The sequence below is a fragment of the Chionomys nivalis genome, chromosome 1, assembly GCF_950005125.1.
Source record: "Chionomys nivalis chromosome 1, mChiNiv1.1, whole genome shotgun sequence".
Taxonomy (NCBI): Eukaryota; Metazoa; Chordata; class Mammalia; order Rodentia; family Cricetidae; genus Chionomys; species Chionomys nivalis.
This window is the reverse complement of record NC_080086.1, coordinates 141,152,142-141,173,234: the sequence shown is the minus strand read 5'-3', so window position 1 is coordinate 141,173,234 and position 21,093 is coordinate 141,152,142. Positions and strand designations below refer to the sequence as shown.

At 53.1% G+C, this 21,093-nt stretch overlaps 1 protein-coding gene across 1 annotated transcript; it reads left to right on the top strand.

The window, feature by feature from the left end:
* The first annotated feature begins 7,119 nt into the window (after positions 1 to 7,119).
* Positions 7,120 to 19,472, top strand: Aqp1 (aquaporin 1 (Colton blood group)). Its single transcript, XM_057792779.1, has 4 exons — positions 7,120 to 7,575; positions 16,242 to 16,406; positions 16,760 to 16,840; positions 17,595 to 19,472. Exons 1-4 carry the CDS (start codon positions 7,192 to 7,194, stop codon positions 17,772 to 17,774), a joined length of 810 nt encoding a protein of 269 aa, XP_057648762.1. The 5' UTR covers positions 7,120 to 7,191; the 3' UTR covers positions 17,775 to 19,472.
* The last annotated feature ends 1,621 nt before the right edge of the window (positions 19,473 to 21,093 follow it).

Here is a 21,093-nt window from a genome sequence, read left to right as displayed (position 1 = left end):
ATGAGACAGTGATCGCCTGCGTGAGATGATCTTGCTGGCTCGGTGGGCTCCTGGAATGTTGGCTTCACATGAATAGAATGCTCAGATGGACACAGGGGAGGAGGGGTCTCCAAGGCATTGGGGCGGAAGGTGGCCTTGCTCACTCTCCCCCTAGTATTCAGCCCACTAGCCTAGCTCACAGTTCCACGATTCCTGAGGAGATAAAGCATGAACAAGAATGGTCTCTTAGGTGCCCTGCCTTGTCTTTGATTCAAGGGGAGTCTAGCACACACGCTGGCACTGGCTGCCTGGTAGGTTAGTGATGTCTAGCTCCATTCAGCTTTGAGAATGGTCCCCAACTGTACTGTCTGCAGAGCCTGCTCCCCTCCTGGTCAAGGGCAGGGAGCACTCAGCCTGCTCCCCTCCTGGTCAAGGGCATGGAGCACCCAGCCTGCTCCCCTCCTGAACAAGGGCAGGGAGCAGCCAGCGTACAGAGTACTGCTAGGAGAAAAAGAGAGAAGAGCACACAGGTAGCAAACAGTATCCCCCAAAGAAGACCATAATCAGGTGGTCCCAGGAAGTCCCACAGATGTATTCCTTTTTCTGTCTGTCCTCTACACCTTTAAATTCATCTCCATGAGTGGATTAGGAGAGTCAGGTCCCTAGATTATGAGTGGCAATAGCTGTGAGCACCTGGAAGAGATGTGGGACAGAAGTACAGGGACCAGGGCTACTGATAACAGGGCCACAGTGCATGATGGAGGTTCAGATGTATGTGGGACTATCCTTATTCTTCATGGGTATACTCATGTATGCATGCTAGTGTCCCTATGTGTATACATTCATATGCAAGACACCTATGTGTGATATATTCATATGTGGATAGACATATAAATCATGCATGTTTGTATTCATGTGTGTTTGATCATGCATATAAAAGCAGGTGTTCTGTGTGTGTAATGTACATGTAGCCCATACACAAGGAGAAGAGGGACAAATAGGCCTATCATGTGACATATGTTAGGGCTTGCATAGGCTGTCAAGAAAGATTGGGAGCAGAGAAGATCAGGGAAACCAACTCATGGGAGCTTGCTAGGGAAGCTAAACAGAGTTTAGGTACATGGAGCAAGTGCTGTGGTTGTTAAGAGTACTCCTGACTGTTGGTGGTAGACCAAGCCATACTACACTTTGGTGGCCTCTGAGTTCTTCCCTAGAGCAATGTCCTCAAGGCTCTGGTGCCTATAGGCAAGCAGTGTCACTGGGTACACAGCCCAGAACAGGATGCTTTCTTAGAGAAGGTGTCTGGGACCTGCTGGGCTTTGCATTCTGAAAACCTGAAGCCACCAAAAAAGCCAGAGAAGCCTTGGTGCTTGATGCCCCTGATTCTCCTGCAGCATCCCTGGACGAGGTCCCAGAGAATCGGATTTAGCTGAGAGGTGCAGGAGCGGTGTCTGTGATGGTTCTCAGTGGTTGACAGAACCAACAAGAAACAGTCACATCGTGGAGGACATCAGGCCCCACTCAAGGCTGAGACTCCAGTGCCAGCCCAGAGGGCCCAGCCAGAGGTATTCAGGAAAGGGATGTACCTCAGGGAGACCCTGCCAAGTCCCTGCCTTGTGGCCTGGGTCTGAACACCTGGGCACAATCTGTGGAGATCGTGAAGAGCAAGGGACAGCATGGATAGGATGTTATGAGACCCTCAGAAGCTGAGCAGCCAGGAGTGGTGATGGAGGAACCAGGGCTACTGATAGCAGGGCCACAGTACCTGGCAGAGGTTCAGATGGATGTGGGACTGTCCTTTTATATGAACTGGAGGCGATGTTGATGTCACTCTGTGGGTTCCAGGCCTTTCTTCTGTCATGGTATTGTGGAACCTTTCAAGAAAGCCTATGAAGCTGTCTGAAGAGGTGGCTTTTAGTCAAGAAGGGAAGAAGGGAAGCTGGGTATGGCTAGCAGATCAGAAGGGCGCAGAAGCCCAGACTGTTACAGATCCATCCTGATGCCCCTCCGCCTCCCTCTGGACCATCTTTCCTTTCCTTTCTCAACCCCAATTTCTCCAAGGGCTTTGGAGCAAGTAGTTTATGGATCCCTTCTCTTGAAGCTTTGTAGTACAACAAGGCAAAGACAGGAGATGTCTAAAAAAGGCCAGGATGACAGGGAGCAGAAAGCTAAGCTGTAGCCAGGCTGGGCCCAGAGCAGAGAAGGAACCCAGAGTGAGGAAGTCCTCCCAAACCGCATACACACATGACACTTCCTCCCAGGGCCCCACAGAGCAGCAGAGCCCTGTTCTGTTCTGCCTTCTCCAAGGGTGCGGTCAGGCTGCCCATTTCAGAAACCACCAGCAGTGCTCTCTGCAAGTGGGAAGACACCGCCCTCCTGGACCAGAAGGGATTCCCACTGCAGAACGGATTGGGGAAATTTTGAGTTTACTCCTTCATGGAGGCCTTTGCCAGCCCTGAGTGGGCTGGAGTAGAGGCAGGGGCATCCCTGTCTCCTTAGGTGTCTTCCTTGGACCTCAGCCTTATTCCTGAATCTCCATTTTTAACCCTGGATATGACACAAGGATCAAAGCTGAGTAGACTCCACCAGGCCAATGGCAGCTTTTTTCCATTCTGTCTCAGACATTGTTTCACTATGATCCGAGAATTGCTGGTGACATATTAAAATAGAAAACCCCACTGTCCAGAAATGGGTGTGGTGTTGCCCCTAACCCCAAAGACAAGAGGCCTGACTTGTGACTCAAGGCAAGCAAGGGTGAGGATGAGGGTAGGGAGGAGCAGGGTGAATGGGAGGCAGTAGCCAAGAAAATTATTAAATTGTTCCATCCCTGCTGAATCACTGGGGACCTGCTAAATCCGTTTTTGATTTAAGAGTGATCGTGTGATGCCTAAATGCCCAGGCACCGCCTCTTAGACAAGGAGCTTCCTCCCTTCACATGCTAGGAAAGGCAGGTGTCCCTCCCTTGACAGCAGGGCAGATGCTTCCTAGAGCACCGCGCCCAGCTCTCTGCTCAGCAACCTTAGGGAGCGCGTTTCCTGTGCTCACTGTGGAATGATCCAGGGTGCCGTCACAGTGGAGGATGTGTAGGGGCATCTGGGAAGGAGGAGGGATGGGCACTGTGCAGGGGAGGGATGTAGATGACCACAGCCAGTGTGATGAGCCAGAGCACAGGACTGCAAAGGGAAGGGCGACATGGGACCATGCTGTGCTGCGAAGAACCTGAGAATCGGGTAGGGGAGCTGAGTCTTGGAGGTACTGAGAAATCCCCTTCCCTGGCTTTGAGCTGACATTGCCTTCCCCGGTTATCTCATGAGGAGGATGGCTCCAGACTGGCACCTCTGGCTCCAAACTCCTGAGAGGAGTCCAGAGAGCCATTGCTAACAAGTCCTGGATGAAAGCCGGGAGAAGGGTATTAGCAGGTGACCCACTGCGGAGAAGTTTTCAGACAAAGCTGGGAGCCCCATTTGGTAGGCCAGAAAGGGAAAGGGGCCCACTTTCCTCAGGCCTAGGAGAGACTTTCCTATCTTCCCCTCCTGTTTCAGTGTTCTTGCTTCCAACTCAGGAAAGCCGGAGCAAGCCTGGAAAATGCATTCAAGCTGTTGGTGAGCTTATGGTGTCTGTGTGCTGCCAAGTCCCCTCCTGTCCCACACTCTCTTCCTGGTGGACCTTCTGGGGGGAATAAAGTCATTGCTCTCTCTGCTGGCTTATGGAGAACATGGTTGCTGGCAAGAGGAGCAGTCCTTTCCTTTCAGCTCCTCTGCCTGGCATGTCACAAAAACTAGGCATTGAAGATGGACCACACCCAGGGACGTTTCTTTTCCATGCAACCTAGTAATCCTGTCTGTAGCCTGCATCTGAGGCTCCGGTGGCCATTCTCTGAGGTGGAGACTCAAGTTCTGTGGATCTGTGAAAGAATAAGACAGCCCCAGATCATCCCATGAACAGCGGGCTCTGACCGGCGCCAGCCTCACTGGGCATGCCAGGAGTGGGACACATCTGGAAAAGCACTTGCTGGGACAAAACTGTGGCTGCTGCTAGGGCCCCCGTGGCCTCAAGTCCTGCATGGATGGAGGGCATATGCTTTATTTAGCCTTCCTGAGCCTGGGAGTCTATTCGTAGGAAAGATATGAGCCAGTCCCAGGATTCTGGGACACAGTGGACGGGAAGCACACGGGCACCAGGCCTTGAACCTAGGTTCCTAGGGCTGGGTTCTGGCTGCTTGCTACCCCTCTGTGAGCACTGCGGTCCTCCCCACCGTAGCTATGCATGGAAGCCGGAGCTGCTTTTACCAGCACCACTGTCCACTCTGAGGTTTGTAGCCCGTGGCCCTTGCCCTTTGTTCTGGGCCAGTGAACAGAGTAGAGTAACCTGTACCTCGGGGACCCTTCTTTGGGGGAGGGGTGGAACTTAGGCTCTGAGGTCAGAATTAAATGGTGGAGCATTCTAATGCCAGCATCCCTTCCCTTGGCACATCACTGAGGGTTACCCCAGCCTCATCAAGAGACTGCCTACTTTTGGCCTGCCTCTCCTGGCCAGGCAGTGTGGACTGTGACAGACCAGTGAGGGAGAGGTTGAGGTATAGGGCCTTTCTGTCTGACATCCAGCCAGGAGCCTTCCCACCTTTCCTTGCAAATAGCCCGTTAAGAATTGTAGTGGCCCCTTGACATGGTGGGAAGTAGTGACAGAATTCTTGCATTCTGATGGCATCCCTTACTGCTGACATCACCTTTGCCCAAAGAATGAAGCCATATTCATCCGCTCAGCTGTTACTGGGTTTTCTCAGAGTTCGTGAGGAGATGTGGAGGAAGGGAAGCCTCAGGAAGACAAGGGGCTGGTTTCTGTGGCCCATGGCTCTTCAACGGTATCCAAAATGGTATTTGGGATGCTATCAGCACTAATAAAATACCTGTGCTAGAGAATGTGTTCGTTTCCAAGGACCAACACACGCGCGCGCAAACACACACACACACACACACACACGCACACACACATGCACGCACCACGTACTTCAGCCACAGTAGACTTGGTCTGCAGACACTGCCATAACCTCCTGGGACATACTTAGGTACAAAAAGGCTCATATTTCCTCACTTGGTTCTGTTGTGCTGTTCTGCTGCCTGGCCACACCAGCTTCTGGAAAGTGCTCTTCCTACTGTTTTTCTAGAATCTTCCTGACCGGGTCCCTGAGCCAGACAGCGTAAGATCTTAGCCTTGCAGCCTGATCTTTGATTAGAGGCCCCTGGAACTGAAGAATGAGTTCCTTGAATGGCTACGCCACTGTCAGGCCATAGGGAAACCTCTAAGAATAAAGGATGTGGTGGAGGTCCTGGGAGGTGGTCAGTCATACTGGCTGCCTCTCTAGAGGGTTAACAAACCTTTGATTACCTCCAGCTGCCAAGACCGCCTGGGCAGAGGGAACCAAGCACCCTCTGTGCCACCGTTCTGCCCTGAGCGCCTCCCTTTTGGCCTTGTAAGAATTTAGGTGCATGGCAGTGAACACATTCCCAACATGAAACATACCACAATCCCTGCAGGCCACATCCAGCACCAGGGATGCAGCTGGACACAGGTGGCCCTTGGGAGACAGTATCATGCTCTGTATGGTGGACCCCACTTTAGACGGTGCTTGATCCACGCATTTATCCTGCTCCACCTTGATCGAAGTCAGGTTCGAAGATGTTCTCTCTCACTTGGTTTCCCAGGTCTAATGGGTAAGAAGTCAATGATCCCGAGAAGGACTGAGGTGGGAAGAGGGGGGACCTGATTATCCCAAGCCCAGCCCTTTGGCCACAGAGAGCGCCCCACCCCTGTTGGGCCTGGTTCATCTTCCAGCACACTCACACAGTACGTAAGTGACCAGTTCTCTGGTCCTTCACTCTGGATTCTGGGGGTGTCCAGGGAGCAGGGTGGGTGTGGGGTCTGCAGCACCTCCTGCTGTTGGAGGTCTCTGACCTCCCTCTTCCTTCGTTTCTGTACCCCGACTCCGGTTCAGCCAAATGTCCCCTCTGCTTGCCCTTCCTGTTTCTGAAGTATTGTGTTTTGTTCATGTTTTCTGTGTTGCTGGGGATTGAAGCCTGTACCCAGACAAGTAGTCTACCCCGAGCTATGACCCTAGCTCTTCCTGCTGTCTCCCTGGCTGGGAAAAACTCCTTCCCTTTCCACACTCACTCAGAAAAGCTTCCCGCTGCCCTGTCTGTCATACCATCTCTGTCTCTTAGCCCCAGCCGTGTGTGTCTCCCTTACTCCCCTTCTCAGGTCCAGCTGACATTCCTTCTATCTCCCCAGTGACCTGCCAGCTCCATTGCCTACTAGAGAAAACCCACACACAACGCACACACACACACACACAAAACACACACCACACACACACACAAACCAACCAACCAAGCACCACTCTCTCCCTCTCTGTCTCTCAAATCATTGATTCAAAGTGTTTTTTTAAGTGTGAGGATTTGGGAGGGCATTCCCAAATCCCAGGCCTTGCCTGGCCCAGGCCCATCCTTGTCTGGAAAATGGTAGGTGACTCCAAGAAAGCTTCTCAACACCAATCAACTGAGGCCTGGGTGGTGAGGGAACATCCCCAAAGTGACATGCAGCCCCTCGGCCCAGGCCAGGACATTGGAGGTCAGACTGGCTCTCAGATCCCTGAGCCTGAGGACTTCAGATTAGTAACTGCGCAGAGTCGGATGGGACAGGCAGGCGGGTTTGGGTGCCACCTCCAGGGAGGGCAACGTCCATCCTGAGAGTCCAGTCAACTCCTACTCCCCACCCCCTCTAGAGTGCCTGGCTCTGCCCTCAGGCACCCTTGAGCTTTGCAGGCTGGGCGGGGACACCTGGATTTCTCTGGCCCCCTGAGAAGGGCCAGCTTGGAAGAATTTCCCAAAGCCTATTAGAGCAACGGCTGCCTTCTGCCTGCCTCCTCAGGCTGGGCAGGGCCGAGGGCTGAAGCGGGTGGAGGGAGCAAGGGAGGGCAGGAGGGGGAGAGGAGGAAGGAGAAAAGTTGGCAGGCAGACAGCAGAGCCCTGTCTGCATCCATCGCAGAGAGGAGGCCCGTGTGGTGTGGGGCGGGACAGGAGCAAGGAGAGGCCCTTCCTCCCTTTGTGCTCCCCCCGCCACCCAGCCCTATAAATAGGCCCAGCCCAGGCTGTGGCTCAGCTCTTGGAGGGAGTCAAGCACCAGGCATCCAGCAGTTAAGTTGTACCACCTGCCAGCATGGCCAGTGAATTCAAGAAGAAGATCTTCTGGAGGGCTGTGGTGGCCGAGTTCTTGGCCATGACCCTCTTCGTCTTCATCAGCATCGGCTCTGCCCTAGGCTTCAATTACCCACTGGAGAGGAACCAGACACTGGTCCAGGACAACGTGAAGGTGTCGCTGGCTTTTGGTCTGAGCATTGCCACTCTGGCCCAAAGTGTGGGTCACATCAGTGGCGCTCACCTCAACCCAGCTGTCACACTGGGGCTCCTGCTCAGTTGTCAGATCAGCATCCTCCGGGCTGTCATGTACATGATTGCCCAGTGTGTGGGGGCCATCGTCGCCACTGCCATCCTCTCGGGCATCACCTCCTCCCTACCTGAGAACTCCCTTGGCCGCAATGACGTGAGTGGGGTGTCTCAGGCTTGGGAGGGCACTGGCTCCATTTGCCTCGTGCACAATGGGGACACTGAGGAACAGAGAGGATGATGAGGGTTGCTGGGGTCACACCGAGTGCTAGGGCTGGAACCCAGTATGCTGCAGGGTTTGTTTGCTGCCAGGTGCTGTGGGCATGGGTGAGCTAGTCACTAAGGGTTGTGCCAAAGTCCCCTGCAGAGTATCTACTGCCAGGAAAGAACTGAGGGGGCAGCGAGCTGTGTGCCAGCATTTCTCCACCCCCCCACTGAAGTTTCTTGGCCCTCCTCTGTTCTACCTGAGAAACCACTTCCCTCCTTGGCAGCCCTGTGCCCTAGGCAACCTCTACCTACTATCCCAAGTCCACTTTATATATCATGTTTAAATTCACTTTTGCAAGTATCTGAGCATGACCCCGTTATGAAGTTGCCTGGGCTTCTAAGCAGCCCCTGGTCCACACTCAGGTCCCCAAGTCAGCTTTCCCAGAAAGTCAGGAGACAGCTCTCTTTCATTCCTCTGTCCCCAATAATCAGACAAACTTGAGGAGTTGTTGGGAGAGTTTTCTAGATAACAGTTCAGGAGAAGGGCTCAGCTCTTCAGTCCTTGGCAGTTGAATGGTGTGCCATGCCTGCTTGTTGTGTGTGGAGGTGAGAGTGAAGCTGTGCACGTGTCTACACGGGTCCTGAACTTGTGTACGCTACTTTCAAGTTGATGGTGCATTTGCGAGTGTGTAACCACTTGTGCCCATCGTTCCTGACTTGGATGATAAGCAGATGCTGACAACTGCATGGGAGCTGTTCAAAATAACTGCTAAGTGGTTGGTCCTGATGGTGGCAGCCTGGCCACAGACCTTTCCCATCTTCTTAGCTCAGTGCCCATGCCGAGCGCACTTGGGTTTAATGGGGACCAGTTTAGTAGGAGTGTCTGAGTAAGGGTGGAGAATGTCTCAGGCGGGAATAGGCTGGAATCCCTCACCAGAGACAGAGACTAGAGGCAGAGTAGAGGAACCAGCCCCAGAGAAACGAAGCTGGCTGGACCTCGGCAGGGCAGGTGCGTGGGGACAGGGGCAAGGGAGCGGTCTGTGGCTCCTGTGAGTTGGATGGTTATGGATTTCCTCTCATTTCCCAGCCGAAGTTCAAGTGCTGGAGATGCAGACAGGGAGGGAGGTGAAAGTCTGGTGCAGAGGGCAGCTGATGTGGCTCCCGCTGCGGGGATGAGCACGTCTGTGTCACAGTGACACCTCAGGATCACGCTTTTAAGTCAGCCTCTGCTCAACTGGAGATTGAAGATTAGCCCTGTGGATGGAGTTTAGACTTTAGTTGGAGAAAACTTGGCTACAGCAGGTGCGGGGAACAGAATTAGATAGGCTGCGTCCCTCTAGACTCCAGTCTCTCCAATAGGAGCAGGGCTAGGTGCCTTGCTGAATTCCTCTGAGAAGGCTCAAGTTCCCACTGAGCTGGGGGCTGGGGGTATGGAGGCAATGAAGGGTCCCTGTGGGAAAGAGGTGGTGGAGACTCCTAACTCTTGTCCCTTCCAAGTCAAGTGACAGGCAAGACCTCTGCCCTTGCTGGCAAGGGCTTTGCATTCTCTAATATGTCATCCAAGGCAGAGGCAGAATGTGATTGCTTCAGAGGCACCTGAAACTGGCTACACCCCACTTCAGTTTCTGCAGCCCCCTCCATTTTCCAGAGTTACCCCAGGATCTGTGTCAGGCAGGATACAACTGAAGGAGAAGGAGGGCCAGGCTTGTGTGGGGACAGCTTGGGGACAGGGACCCTAGCCCGAAGTCGTGTTTGCTGTTAACCACTGAGTCTTCTTGGAGCCGAGTATCCTGAGGTTTGAGATGGGGGCTAGGTTCTGGTGACATTTCTGCTACCTGTATACTACCAACTTATATTGTTGGCTGGAGCTAATTACCTACCCGAGAAGGGCTTGGCTAAGAGGATCTTCCAGTGGCAGTGTCATATGAGGGGACCAATATGTGGTGAGACTCTTACTAACCACCCAAACCATGGACTTTTGGCATACAGTCTGTCCCCCAGCCAAATAGCTCTTCTCAGACACTGGCTCCTGGTCCTGGAGGGGCTGGGGGTGGTCTACATGCCTTAGAGGGACAAGCAGACAGTGGAACAGGGGCAATCCCTTCCTCTGCATCCCAGGAGAAGCTCTCACAGCTACTCTGCTCTTACTCCCACCCCGCTGCCAAAACCTGGGTGGGGTGAGTTGTTGGCATGGAGATTTTCAAAGAAAATAGAGAGAAAAGTGGCAGGAAGTGGTTGGGTGAGTCAGGGGGTGTCCCCAGGGGACATGGTAGGGACAACTCTCTCCTGACTAAGTCAGGAAACGCCCAAGAGAGAGACCACGGACCTCCTATAAACCCACTGGTGGCTTCTGGGTTAAAGACCTGAAGCCTAATTTTCACTCTTGGTTGGAGGCTCTGAGGTTCCCTGCCCAGGGTCAGCCACCTGCGCCTCTGTTGCTCCATGCAATTGATGGGACTTAGATGTCCCTGATTCCCACCTATGAACCATGAACAGGATTATAAAAGGGTGTGGCTATCTTTGGAAAGTAGAGGATGCTGGGGCCTTAGAGTCCTGGCATTCTGGCTGTTTTCATTCTTCCCCCTCTCTGGCCCTCGTCCTGCAGAAATGACGGGGGCTGTTGGGGGGTTGCTGAGGGTAAGGCTGGGTCAGCCAGGCTCCCCACACTGGGCAGCTCATGGGCTCGGGGCCAGATAAGCAGCACAGCTGCCCGAGATACCGCGCAGGAGGCAGGTGAGATAAGAAGTGTCAGGGCGGGCCAGGGAACTTTTGAACTGGAAGGATGGGAGGGCCAGGAGAACTGCAAGGAGGTGATCTTGTAAGAACCCACGTGCTGACTGAGAAGGGGCTTCTGGGCAGAGCTCAAGCAAAGGGCAAGGGAGGCCGTGATCTAGAGGTGGTCACTGAGTTTGGGCAGGCTGGGGTCATGATGGGAGGCTGGACCCCAGAAGTGGTAGGAGCTGGTGTCTGAGTACGTCCGGAGGGGACTGTGTTCCCCGAGCCTCCCCATCTAGCCACCTGGGGAATACAGGCAGAGGGCACACCTAGTCTCTTCGGGGTCATTCTTAGTCCTATTCATTAAGGACCCAAAGGCTTGGAAATGCTTCCACCTGCTATGCCAGATGGTATAGCTCTTGGTTTTAAGTTCTCACTCTTCTAGTTTCTTAGGGGTTAGCCTCCTCAGAAAATGAGGAGAGAGGGCCTTTCCTACCAATAGGCCTCCCCAGGTTGAGCCCTCCCACTGCCTCCCCCGGGATTTAGGAGTGAACTATGCGAAGTAGGTGTGACTTTCCAATGCCTTGGGCCAGTCCAGCATGGCCAGGGACAGAGCTGGAGACGGGGTGATAGCAAAACTATGACCTGTAATTACTGTTTCCAGCCAGAACCTAGGAGCGAGAGGGCAGGGGAAGAGCGTGGAGAGGTAGAGCCTTTGTGACAGGGTAGACATTCCTTCTCGCAAAAATGCTGAGGCCGGGTCCTCCAACAGCATCTGCTGAGCAGCACAGCTAGTGTGGACCACTTGTCCCAAATCAGGGTCTGCATGGAACACATATCTGAAAAAGTGTACTCCATGAAGGTCTATGCAGGTGGAGTCTGAGGAAAACTGCTCCCACCCCAGGTCACCCCACCCCACCACACCTCAGCCCTTCTGCCCCGGTGCTCCCCTCTCTAGCCTGAGCAGCCCCTAGCAGTTCATCTGGAAGCCCCTTCACAGTTTATTCTCTCTCTCTAGGGCTCCACTCAGGGTGTCCTCACATGCAACCCACCAAGCCTTTCCAGGCAGGTCACAATAACCCCCCCCACACACACACACCCCGCTGTGTGTCTGGGAAGCCATTCATGGTGCCAGAACCACCTTAAATTCTTGATCACAGTGGTTCCCTAGGAACTCAGGTCCTGGGAACTCCTGTTCCCACCATTTAGAAGCAGCTGTAGGGCTCAGAACTCGGAACTGTTGAAACTTGAGTCTCTTACTTGCAGATATGAGCGGGAACATGTCCTTGAGGCTCCATGGTGACCAGGGACTCCTCTGTCTGGACCTTTTCCTGGAGACTAAAGAGGTCCCTGCCACAGTAGGGTGGTATCTGGCGAAATGAGCAGGAGGTTATCCATACTTATGTTCCTCAGCATCCTTGAGACTGAGACTAAAGCCCACAGACCAAAGACAGCGGGCAGGCATGATCAGCCCTTCAGGGGTCTGAAAGCTTAGTCAAGCCTTTCCAGAGGGGAGATTCTGCTCTGTATAAAGAAGATTTTGTTGTTTGTTTGTTTTAAACTCAGGAAGCAGTTTCCTCTAAACAGATGAGCTCCTGTCTCTAGAAATATGTAGGTTGGACCCACCTGACAAGGCAGCTACTCCAGCAGAGCCTGGCTGTGTGGAGGTACAGTGGAGATGGGCAAGAGTGTTTGTGACACAGGCCTTGTGCCACACCGAGAATGGAGACTTGTACTCAGGTCTCTGGACGCTGGCTAGAGAGACACTACCTGATTTCTGGCAAGAAGAAATCTGAAGACCACCTGGGGCTGGAGTCTAGGCCAATGTCCCCATTCTACAGTTGGGAAAACTGAGACCCAACAAAGGTATGGATCCTTGTCAAGGTCATATGGTGGGTAATGTTAGGGTAGGACTGTACTTCAAATCTGCCTCCCCACCCTCCAAAGTGCACGTATACCGCACAAATGTACACAGCCTTGTACATACATGACATGGGGCACGGAGCATGCGCTCAACACTGCCTGGATCTGGGGGCCCAGGCAGGGAAGGCTCCTCTCAGGAGCCCCTTCCTCTCCCTGCCCTGCGGTAAGGAAAAGGAGGAGAGGAAGTTGGAAACCATTGCTTTGTGTATTGTTTCTTGTCAGAAAGACAAAATGGTTCTGGGTGCAAATAAAAGGCCTTTGAGGCCAGCTGCTTTCTTACTCGAGGGGTCGCTCCCTCGGCCACCCCCCCTTCTCCAGCTCGTAGTGGCACCACCCCTGTGGGTGTGAAGCCCGAGGAGGGACACAGTGACGCACTCAGAAACGCCAGCAGACACACCAGTGCAAACACACAGCAAACATCTGGGACTTTGTGCTGTGCAGAGCCCCTGCTCCACAGAGCGTGCCCAACGTGGTGTCTTGAGTCACAGCGAATGTCAGGCTCGGCTTAAGAGTACTTGGCCAGTACCCTATCAGCTTGTTTAAATTTCCCTCGGGGACTTCAAAAGACTGACAAGCCTCTAATCCCAAGGCGCGGATTTTCCCTCCTTTTCTTTAATTGAGTACAGCTAGTTAGGTGGCTGGATTCTTGCCTGTGTATGTTATTAGCCTTTTCGATGGCCTCATTCTATCGTTTCCTAAGGGGAGGGTTGCTGAAAAACATTCACTTTGGGACTAGCTTGATCTGATTCTTGTAACTTTCCATTTTTAAATAATTTACTTTTTTGTCTAAGCAATTTCTTCTTCCTGCCTATAGGTCTAAAATTTTTTATAGTTCTTAGAGCGTTTAATTATTCTGTAACAAACCTGTTAAGGTCTAATAAAAGAGAAGCAACGAAAAGCACAGATGCCACTTGCAGACACAGCTGACAGTGGTCCACAAACCCATGCAGCTGTACACTGAGACAGGCACACATATAAGTTCTGGCTGTGGGGTGACAAGGTGGGGCCCACCGTTCCCTGGTGGACCAGTGCCAAGTACTGGAAACAGTGGGGGTGGGCAGACAGCCATGTCTCTTAAGCCATTCTTTGAGAGCAGAGCCTCAGTCAGGCCTAGCTCTGGACTCTACAGCTCCCCAAGGGTGGGGCACAGGGGCAATCAGGGCCCTGTGCCTAGGACTTAGTGAGTTTTCCTGGTAGGCTGCCTGCAAGTGGCAGGAAGGGTTCAGGTAGCATGTCATGGAAAGGGCGATCCTGGCCTGGGACACACACACACCTCCTGCCAGCAACCCACTCCAAGCTTGGAACGGCCCGGTCCCTTGGTAGCCAGTGGCCTGGTGCCCTGGTAACCAGCACATTAGCCTGTGAGCCTGGGGTGAGGGTCCTGGCCTTACTGCCTCCTCCTTGAGCATAGGTGCTCCCGTCCTTCCACATGTGAGTCTCAAAGGTCGGCCAATCCTTTCCCAGCTAAACAGTAAAAGCATGGGCCCTTCTCTCTATGAGCTTTGTTGGACTCAGATGCCTCACAGAGGCTGGAAGTTCTGGAAAGTGTGCACTTTCAACTCATTTTGTGCTGCGCAATGAGCCTCCCTGTGGAGGTTTGCAGAGATCCGCTCAGGCTCCCAGGTTAGGAGGGACAAACACCCAGCTGGGTGGCAGGTGGATTCCTCTTCTCCATGATGCTCAGCTGCTCAGATGATTCCATGAGGGCGTGGCAGATGGGAGCAGAAAGAAGCCAACTCCCATGGAAGACTCAGAGCTGGTGTGTCTGAAAGGTGGCTTAAGCCGTGAGCTTGCCTGGGTTCAGTAGGGAGCTTTCAGATGCTTCCCAAGAGCTGCGTGGCCTGGTCTGCCACTCACAAAACCCAGTGTTGCAGTTGCAACGTTAACCAGTGAAAATCCAGGCAAAACTCTGCACGCGTGTACTGACCTGGATCCTTTCCAGTGACAAACAGCAGCAACTGTGATTGGCACTATTAAAGCGGTTGTTTGAAAGATAATGGGCTGTACGCGCTCGCTACGGTTTGACGTTTCTAACCTTCTCTTTCCTGGACATGGAGTTTCTGCAGACTTTTATCGTCTCTGACCTCTTACTGGTTTCCCAGATGTAAGTTGAAGTGCATTAGCAGTGGGAGAACAGTTGTGATTAGCAGCGCAGACGGGAGGTGGGTGGGGGAGCTGGTGACTGCTGGGAATGGTGGTAGATGTGGGCTTTGGAAGGGAGAGGCTGCCAGTGTTATTGTGACTTTTGGCAGTCAGGAGTAGGTACCTTCTGGAGTTCCCAGGCCTCCTGAAGACTCAGACCTCTGGGCCTGGAGCTGCCCGCTCTGCTTTGTGTAGACAATAGTACCTGGGGTATGGCCTGGGATCGACCGTGGTTAAGAAGCAGGGGAAAGATGGACTGGCTCTGGCTACATCTGTGAGAAGGGCAGAGTGGTGGTTGGATCTGAGCAGGAGACTTAGGGACAGCTCCATTAATTGGTGAGAAAGTGCTCATCTCAGGACTTCTGCCAGCTAGCAATTAGGCCATCCCCAGAGAGAAGAAGAGATGGAGAGAGAGAAGCCATGAATTTAAATGAGGGTCACAGCCTTCCAGGCGGAAGTGGAATTAGCCATCCTGGGCTTCTAGTCCTTCCTCCATCAAGCCTTCCCAGCTTTAGGCACGCTCTTCCAACCAGCCCAGCTATCCCTCACCCATCTCTACCTCCCAATAGTTCTTGCTTCTGCCACCTTCACCAAATGCCTGAGACAGCCCTGGGACCCTTGAGTCTTCTGGAGGCTCTAGAGTCTAGACAGAGCTGAGACCTTGAACCCATTTCTCAGATGGAGAAGCTAAGACCCAGAGAGAAACAGGTTCGTGGTGCCAACAAGTAGAAGAGTAAGAACCTGAGCACTGGGTTCTGCCTCGATTGCCTGACTTATCAGTGGGGTGATAAATGGGCATTGCTCCAGAAAGCTCACAGGGCTTTGGCGGCGGGGGGGGGGGGGGCACAGCTTTGGGGTTGGTCAGGAAAGGCCCAAAGCTGGGGCTTCAAGGCAGCAGAGGGGATGTGAGTCATTCTCTGGGAGCCAGCACTGCAGACAAAGGCGGGAAGAGAATTGTTCTTGTGAGAGGGCCTCAGGGCTGAACTGGGAAAACCCCTCAAGAAGTGGAGGTGTGCCTCCCACCTAGTACCCCACAGAATGCCTGGTGGCCTTGGAGATACCACCACCCAGTAGGGAAACTGGAAGTGAGCCTTTCGTGTCAGCTTGCTGGGGCCCAGCTGTGCCTCCTGGGAGGCAGACTGAAGGCAGAACGTGCCGGCATATTCACCAACGTGGCCCAGCTCCCCTGTGGGTCTTCTCACTGCAGCTGCAGAGATGGTAGGGCTCCAGTGACTTCGTGGCCATTCTCGTTCCCTTCTTTTTCCATGAGTCATGTTTCCAAAAGTGGCGTAGGCACAGGGGCAGCCAGACTACGGTGGTGGGGCCCGTGGAGCCAAAGAGAGGGAAGGCAGGGCGGGGACCAGGAGAGAAAAGAGGGAAGAGAGGAGATGCGGGGGGCCAAAGGGAGTGGAGATAGGAAAGGCTTTGGGCTTGAAAGGGTGAAGCAATATCCACTTGGCTCCTCCTATCTATGCTTCTCTTCTCCTGTAGGTATCCCTGACCACCTCCCACGTCCGAGAAGCACCTGTATGAGCACTCCATGTAGCCAACAAGGAGGCCCTGCTTCACCCTGGGCCTCCGAGCAGAGTGAGGCAGGGTCTAGACAGGACGAGGGAACAAGCTAGAGGATCAACAGGTGTCGGAGGGGATGAGGACTGATTTTCATTACCTGCTGTGTATGTCTGGCCCCTCTGGGGACACACAGTGAGAAACTGAGTGAAAAGCTAAGAAAGGGTTAAAGATTGTCTGTTGGTGCCTGGACCTAGTGCTCTGGGGTTCTCCTTACAATCGCTCCCTGCCCCACTCACTGGGCCTTTTTGCTTCTCTCCCTTGCAGCTGGCTCGAGGTGTGAACTCTGGCCAGGGTCTGGGCATTGAGATCATCGGCACTCTGCAGCTGGTGCTGTGTGTGCTGGCCACCACTGACCGGAGGCGCCGTGACTTAGGTGGCTCAGCTCCTCTTGCCATTGGCTTCTCTGTGGCCCTGGGACACCTGCTCGCGGTGAGTAGGGGAATTCTGAGGTGGGAGACACGGTGGGGATCAGGGTCAAAGCAGCTGGTGAGAAGGGCTAGTGTGGTATCTGTGGTACTCTGGATGGAACTTCCACCATGGGTAGGGGATGGCAGACCTGCCCTGCTCTGGGTGCCAGGAAAAGGACCCAAGGACTTCTAATCATTCCCCTTTCTCCGCTGGGGTTGATTGTCCCCTTCTCTTCCTCTCTCTCTCTCTCTCTCTCTCTCTCTCTCTCTCTCTCTCTCTCTCTCTCTCTCTCTCTCTCTCTCTCTCTCTCCTCTCTCTCCCTGATCTCCTTGCCACTTTCTTTACATTCCTGTTTTTTATATGCCCCCTTCCAGATCGACTACACCGGCTGTGGCATCAACCCTGCCCGATCATTTGGCTCTGCTGTGCTCACCCGCAACTTCTCAAACCACTGGGTAAGTGACCCTGGAGCAGCCAGGCACATGGTGGAAGCAAACTCTACCCCTACCCTTGAGGCCTATCTTCCTTTTACAGAGATTCTGGGAGATACATATGGCAAAGGAAATCAAGAAACCAAATCCTGAGATGAAGAAGGGAGTTTGTATCCCGATAAGATTTCTATTTAGGCTCCACTCTGGCAGCTCAAGCCTACAGCCCTGGCCAGTGCTCTTCCCCCATTGTCCTAACAATATGGTGGAGAGTGGGCTTGGAATCTTGGCTCTGCCACCTTTGCTTTTAGCAACCTCAGGAAGGCTTTGTGCCTTGGTTTCCCAGGCTGTGAATGAAGTGGGCTTAGGAGAGTTGGCTCTCCCAGGGTTTTTAGGATCAGGAGAGGACCCATGTCTGCAAACAGAGCTCTGAGCAGAGGAAACATTGCGTAGGTTTTAGCTCTAATTACCGTTGGTCTGTGTGCTCCTGGCCACCCTTCTATTAGACTAGCCCATTGCTGGGAACTTTCCAAGGCTGGGGGAAGGGAGTAGTAGCCATCTTCAGGAGTAATCTGCTACAGAGATGCCAATAGTTGGGTAAAGAGGCCAGGATGTATCTCTACTACATACCCTGGTCTGAACCCACTCTGGGGGGCCCTGGAATCAGAAAGTAGGAGCCTGGTCTATCTGCTTCTGACTCAAGACTGATTTGGCGAGATCCCCAAGGGGAGAAGAGATGGTGCGGCCAGCTGTCCCCTAAACTCTCATGCTTCTTTCCTAGATTTTCTGGGTGGGGCCATTCATCGGGGGTGCCCTGGCAGTGCTGATCTATGACTTCATCTTGGCCCCACGCAGCAGCGACCTCACAGATCGCATGAAGGTGTGGACCAGTGGCCAGGTGGAGGACTACGACCTGGATGCTGATGACATCAACTCTAGGGTGGAGATGAAGCCCAAATAGAGGAGGCTTGGCCTAGGCATCCACATGGGGGTGGGGCAGGGATGGGCGGAGGGAGGGGAGGGCTTAAATCCTATTGTAGACACTCTGACAGGCTGACCAAAGTCACTCCCCAAGACCTGCCTGACCTGAGTGGTCCTGCCTCGTCTGGGGCAGCAATATCACTGTCTTTCTTTCTGTTTCCTGGTCTCAGAGCTTCCTGGGGACCAAGATTTATCAGCTCAGCACCTCATTCCATTGACACCATGGAGGAATGAAAGGGAGGGACCTGCCTGCTAGGTGTCCCCTCAGAGTGTGCTAAAAAGTCCCCCTCATCCCAAAGTTGCCCAGAAGGTCACCCACCTTAGGTGCCTGGGATTCTGCCATTGTGGCTTTGTGCCTTTGATCATGGCCTTCCTTGAGTAGGCATCTTGTCCCCAAACTTGGAGGGAGAGGAGGTCCCCTAAAACTTTTACCTTTGGTCTATCTTACCTCTAGGGCCCTTCCTCTTAGACTCACTATAGGACCTTGAAATTGTTCCTGTGTGCTGGGGCTTCAGTGACCACATCTGTCAAGTGGCAAGGAAGGAACAGCTATGGGGATCCATAAGGGGGGACATACCACAGGTTCTAGAAGGAATAGTCTAGACAGCACTGCTCTGTCTACCTGGCCTGAGCTCTTTCCCAACATCCACAGCCCATGAGCACATGTGGATGAGCTATGAAACAGAGATGTGGTTCAGGGTGCTGGAAATGCCAGTCACCCAAAGAGGCCTCCTTTAGGCCGGTCTGCAGTAGCAGAATGAAGGGCACCTTGTGGTGGAGGAAGAGCTCTCGCTCAATTATCGAGCTCTAGTTGGTCTGCCCATCCATCTAGCATGGCCCTAACTGGATAGTGTTTTCAGTCTTCCAGGCCCCCATGCAGATTCAGGGGATGTGTTTATTAAAGAGCGTTGAGCTGAGCAGCACTGTGTCTAAGGAGGGAAGCAGCTGGACGTGGAGCAATCCTGGGACAGATGCCCATGCTGGGCATGCAGGGCGTTGGGTGCCCTGGCTCACACCATGATCAAGGAGATCACTCCCGCCCTGGCTGATGAGCTCCTGGCTGTCTGTGTTTGGTCAGAATCTGGACAGCCTGAACAAGCTCACTATGGGACCCTAGGCACAGTCTTCTTTCTTTATGAACCCGATGAGGCATCTTATGCTGCAGCCCAAGGACAGTTCAGAGCACAGGCAGCCCAGGGGCTGGCATCCTAAATTCAGCTCTTTAGGCTGGTCCATCCAATCCCATCAGGCCAGAGTGGCTCCATCACCGTGCCCTTAACCGTGTTGTGAACATAAACCAAGAGGCACATTCTTCAGGTGCTTAGGAACAGCAGGACAGTCAGAAGGCCTATGGCTACAGCCTCGTCTCCACTCCCTAGCAGGCGCTGTAGCCCACTTAACAGATAAGGACCCTGAGGACCCATGTGCCCAACTAGATCATATTGGGTCAGTCCTAACAGCCAAGGTCATGTCCGGCCGCTCCCTGGTCAATGACGTGGACTCCTCTCACCTCCAGCTTCTCAGTTTCTGCCTGGGTAATGGCTAAGGGTCATAGGTGGTGATGAGAGACTATGCTGGAGGGGGCGGGGTGGACCCATCCCACCTGGCTCTAGCTACAATGATCAAGGACCCCACATCTGTCTGCTCTGTGTATGTTTCTTTGCAATTGAAATTTTATCTTATGTCTTATGGTAAGAAAATAAAGGACAATAACTTGTAAGGTCGTTCAGGCTTCCTGTGGTTTTTTTTTTTTGCTTTGTTGCTATTGCATCCCCCAAAAGGATACAATCCCCATCCTGGTCTGTGAGGGGATTGGTCTCACTGTTATGCCACCCAGTCTGGGAAGATGACAGACGCCCTTGTGTCTTAACGGAATGCGTAGAGCTACACGACAGACCCTAGGGGCACAGGGTCTTACCCTTAGTAGAGAGACTTCTGAGGATGTGGAGATCATGGGACAACTATGGGGACGTGAAGGAGCCACTTTAAACGGAGTTACAGGAGCCATTCTGGGTTCTGGAGGATGGAGGGTTAGGGAAAGCAGGGTTGAGGTTGTATTCTCGTTACCCCTCTGATCTCAAGACGGAGTCTGCAGGACCAGACTCTGCCACGCCTCTACCACCCCTCAGCTCATCCTGGAAGCCCCACTTATAATTGTGTCTTAGAAGCCCCAGGGAAGTTTTTGGGGTTGACTCATCAGAGAAAATGACCCCCTGTGCTATGCTATACTGAGATTTGAATGCAAGTTCCTGACACTGACCCCACCTGTGGCACATAAAACACTTCGGGGGAATTATGAGCCTAGTCACTGGGACCAGGCCACGGGCAAGCCTGCTCCTTCCACAAGCTTGCTCTGGGAGGAAAGAACCCTCATCTTTATGAAATGGTTTCCAGACCACAAGCACACATGTCACCAGGAGTGTAGGCTGAGAAGGGATCAGCATTCCAACATGTTTCCTAACGACACAGTGATGACATAAGAGGTCACACTGAGAGTGCTTAGTGTCATTGGTGTCTCTTACTGCAGTCTGTGTGCAGCCTGGAGCTGGCTCAACCCATCCAAACTTCCCTGGCTTCTTTCTGGTGAGGTATGTGCTGCCCTTATGAGGGAGTGATTGCTAGCCACAGGGATATTGTAGAGGCTAGCCCCAAACCTCACAGCCTCACCTGTGAGGGGATTCCGAAGTGTTGCCTCACAGTCCCTCTTAGCCTGCCTTCTTGTTCTATCTCCTGGATCTCAGGTGCCCTCAGTCTCCAACCACTGCAGGCTCCAGCTCCTCCAGCGCTCAGGCTCTACTCGATTCCACAAGACAGCCTTTCTTGTACGGCTTCTAGAAGTTGTAATTTCTAGAGTTCTAGAGCACAAATAGGTCTTGGAGAAGAGGCCCAACTGGGTCTTCTGGAGTACCTACAGGGTATTAGGGACCTTGCTGTGACTTACTATTTTAGAAGACAGAGCTATCTGCGTTTGCAGAGATTGCTCAGGCTCCTGAAATCTTTCGCTCAGGGATACACAACAGGATGGTGGTGGGATTGAGATTTGAACCTGCTCTGCCTGGCTTCAACAATTGGCTGTCTCCATCACGTGATGCTGACCTACCTTATTTTGTTGTGATGCTTAGCAGAGTTAGCTCTGGTCTAGCAGAGAACCAGGCTGAGTTGCAATTGCATCTACTCCTACAAGGTAATGGGGAGGCAGAAGGGAGAAGGGCTGGCTTGGAGCCCCCGATGCTCTGAGAAGCCTGCTCCTTCTAAACAGACTCATGTGGTGATGGCTAAAGGCAGCACCAGACTGAAGC

What these genes read in the sequence shown, in the direction of transcription:
- Aqp1 (XM_057792779.1), top strand. Translation starts at nt 7,192, where the DNA reads ATGGCCAGTGAATTCAAGAAGAAGATCTTCTGGAGGGCTGTGGTGGCC. An exon ending in ACTCCCTTGGCCGCAATGAC is followed by an intron (nt 7,576 to 16,241) that starts GTGAGTGGGGTG and finishes TCTCCCTTGCAG; the next exon opens with CTGGCTCGAGGTGTGAACTC. An exon ending in CCCTGGGACACCTGCTCGCG is followed by an intron (nt 16,407 to 16,759) that starts GTGAGTAGGGGA and finishes GCCCCCTTCCAG; the next exon opens with ATCGACTACACCGGCTGTGG.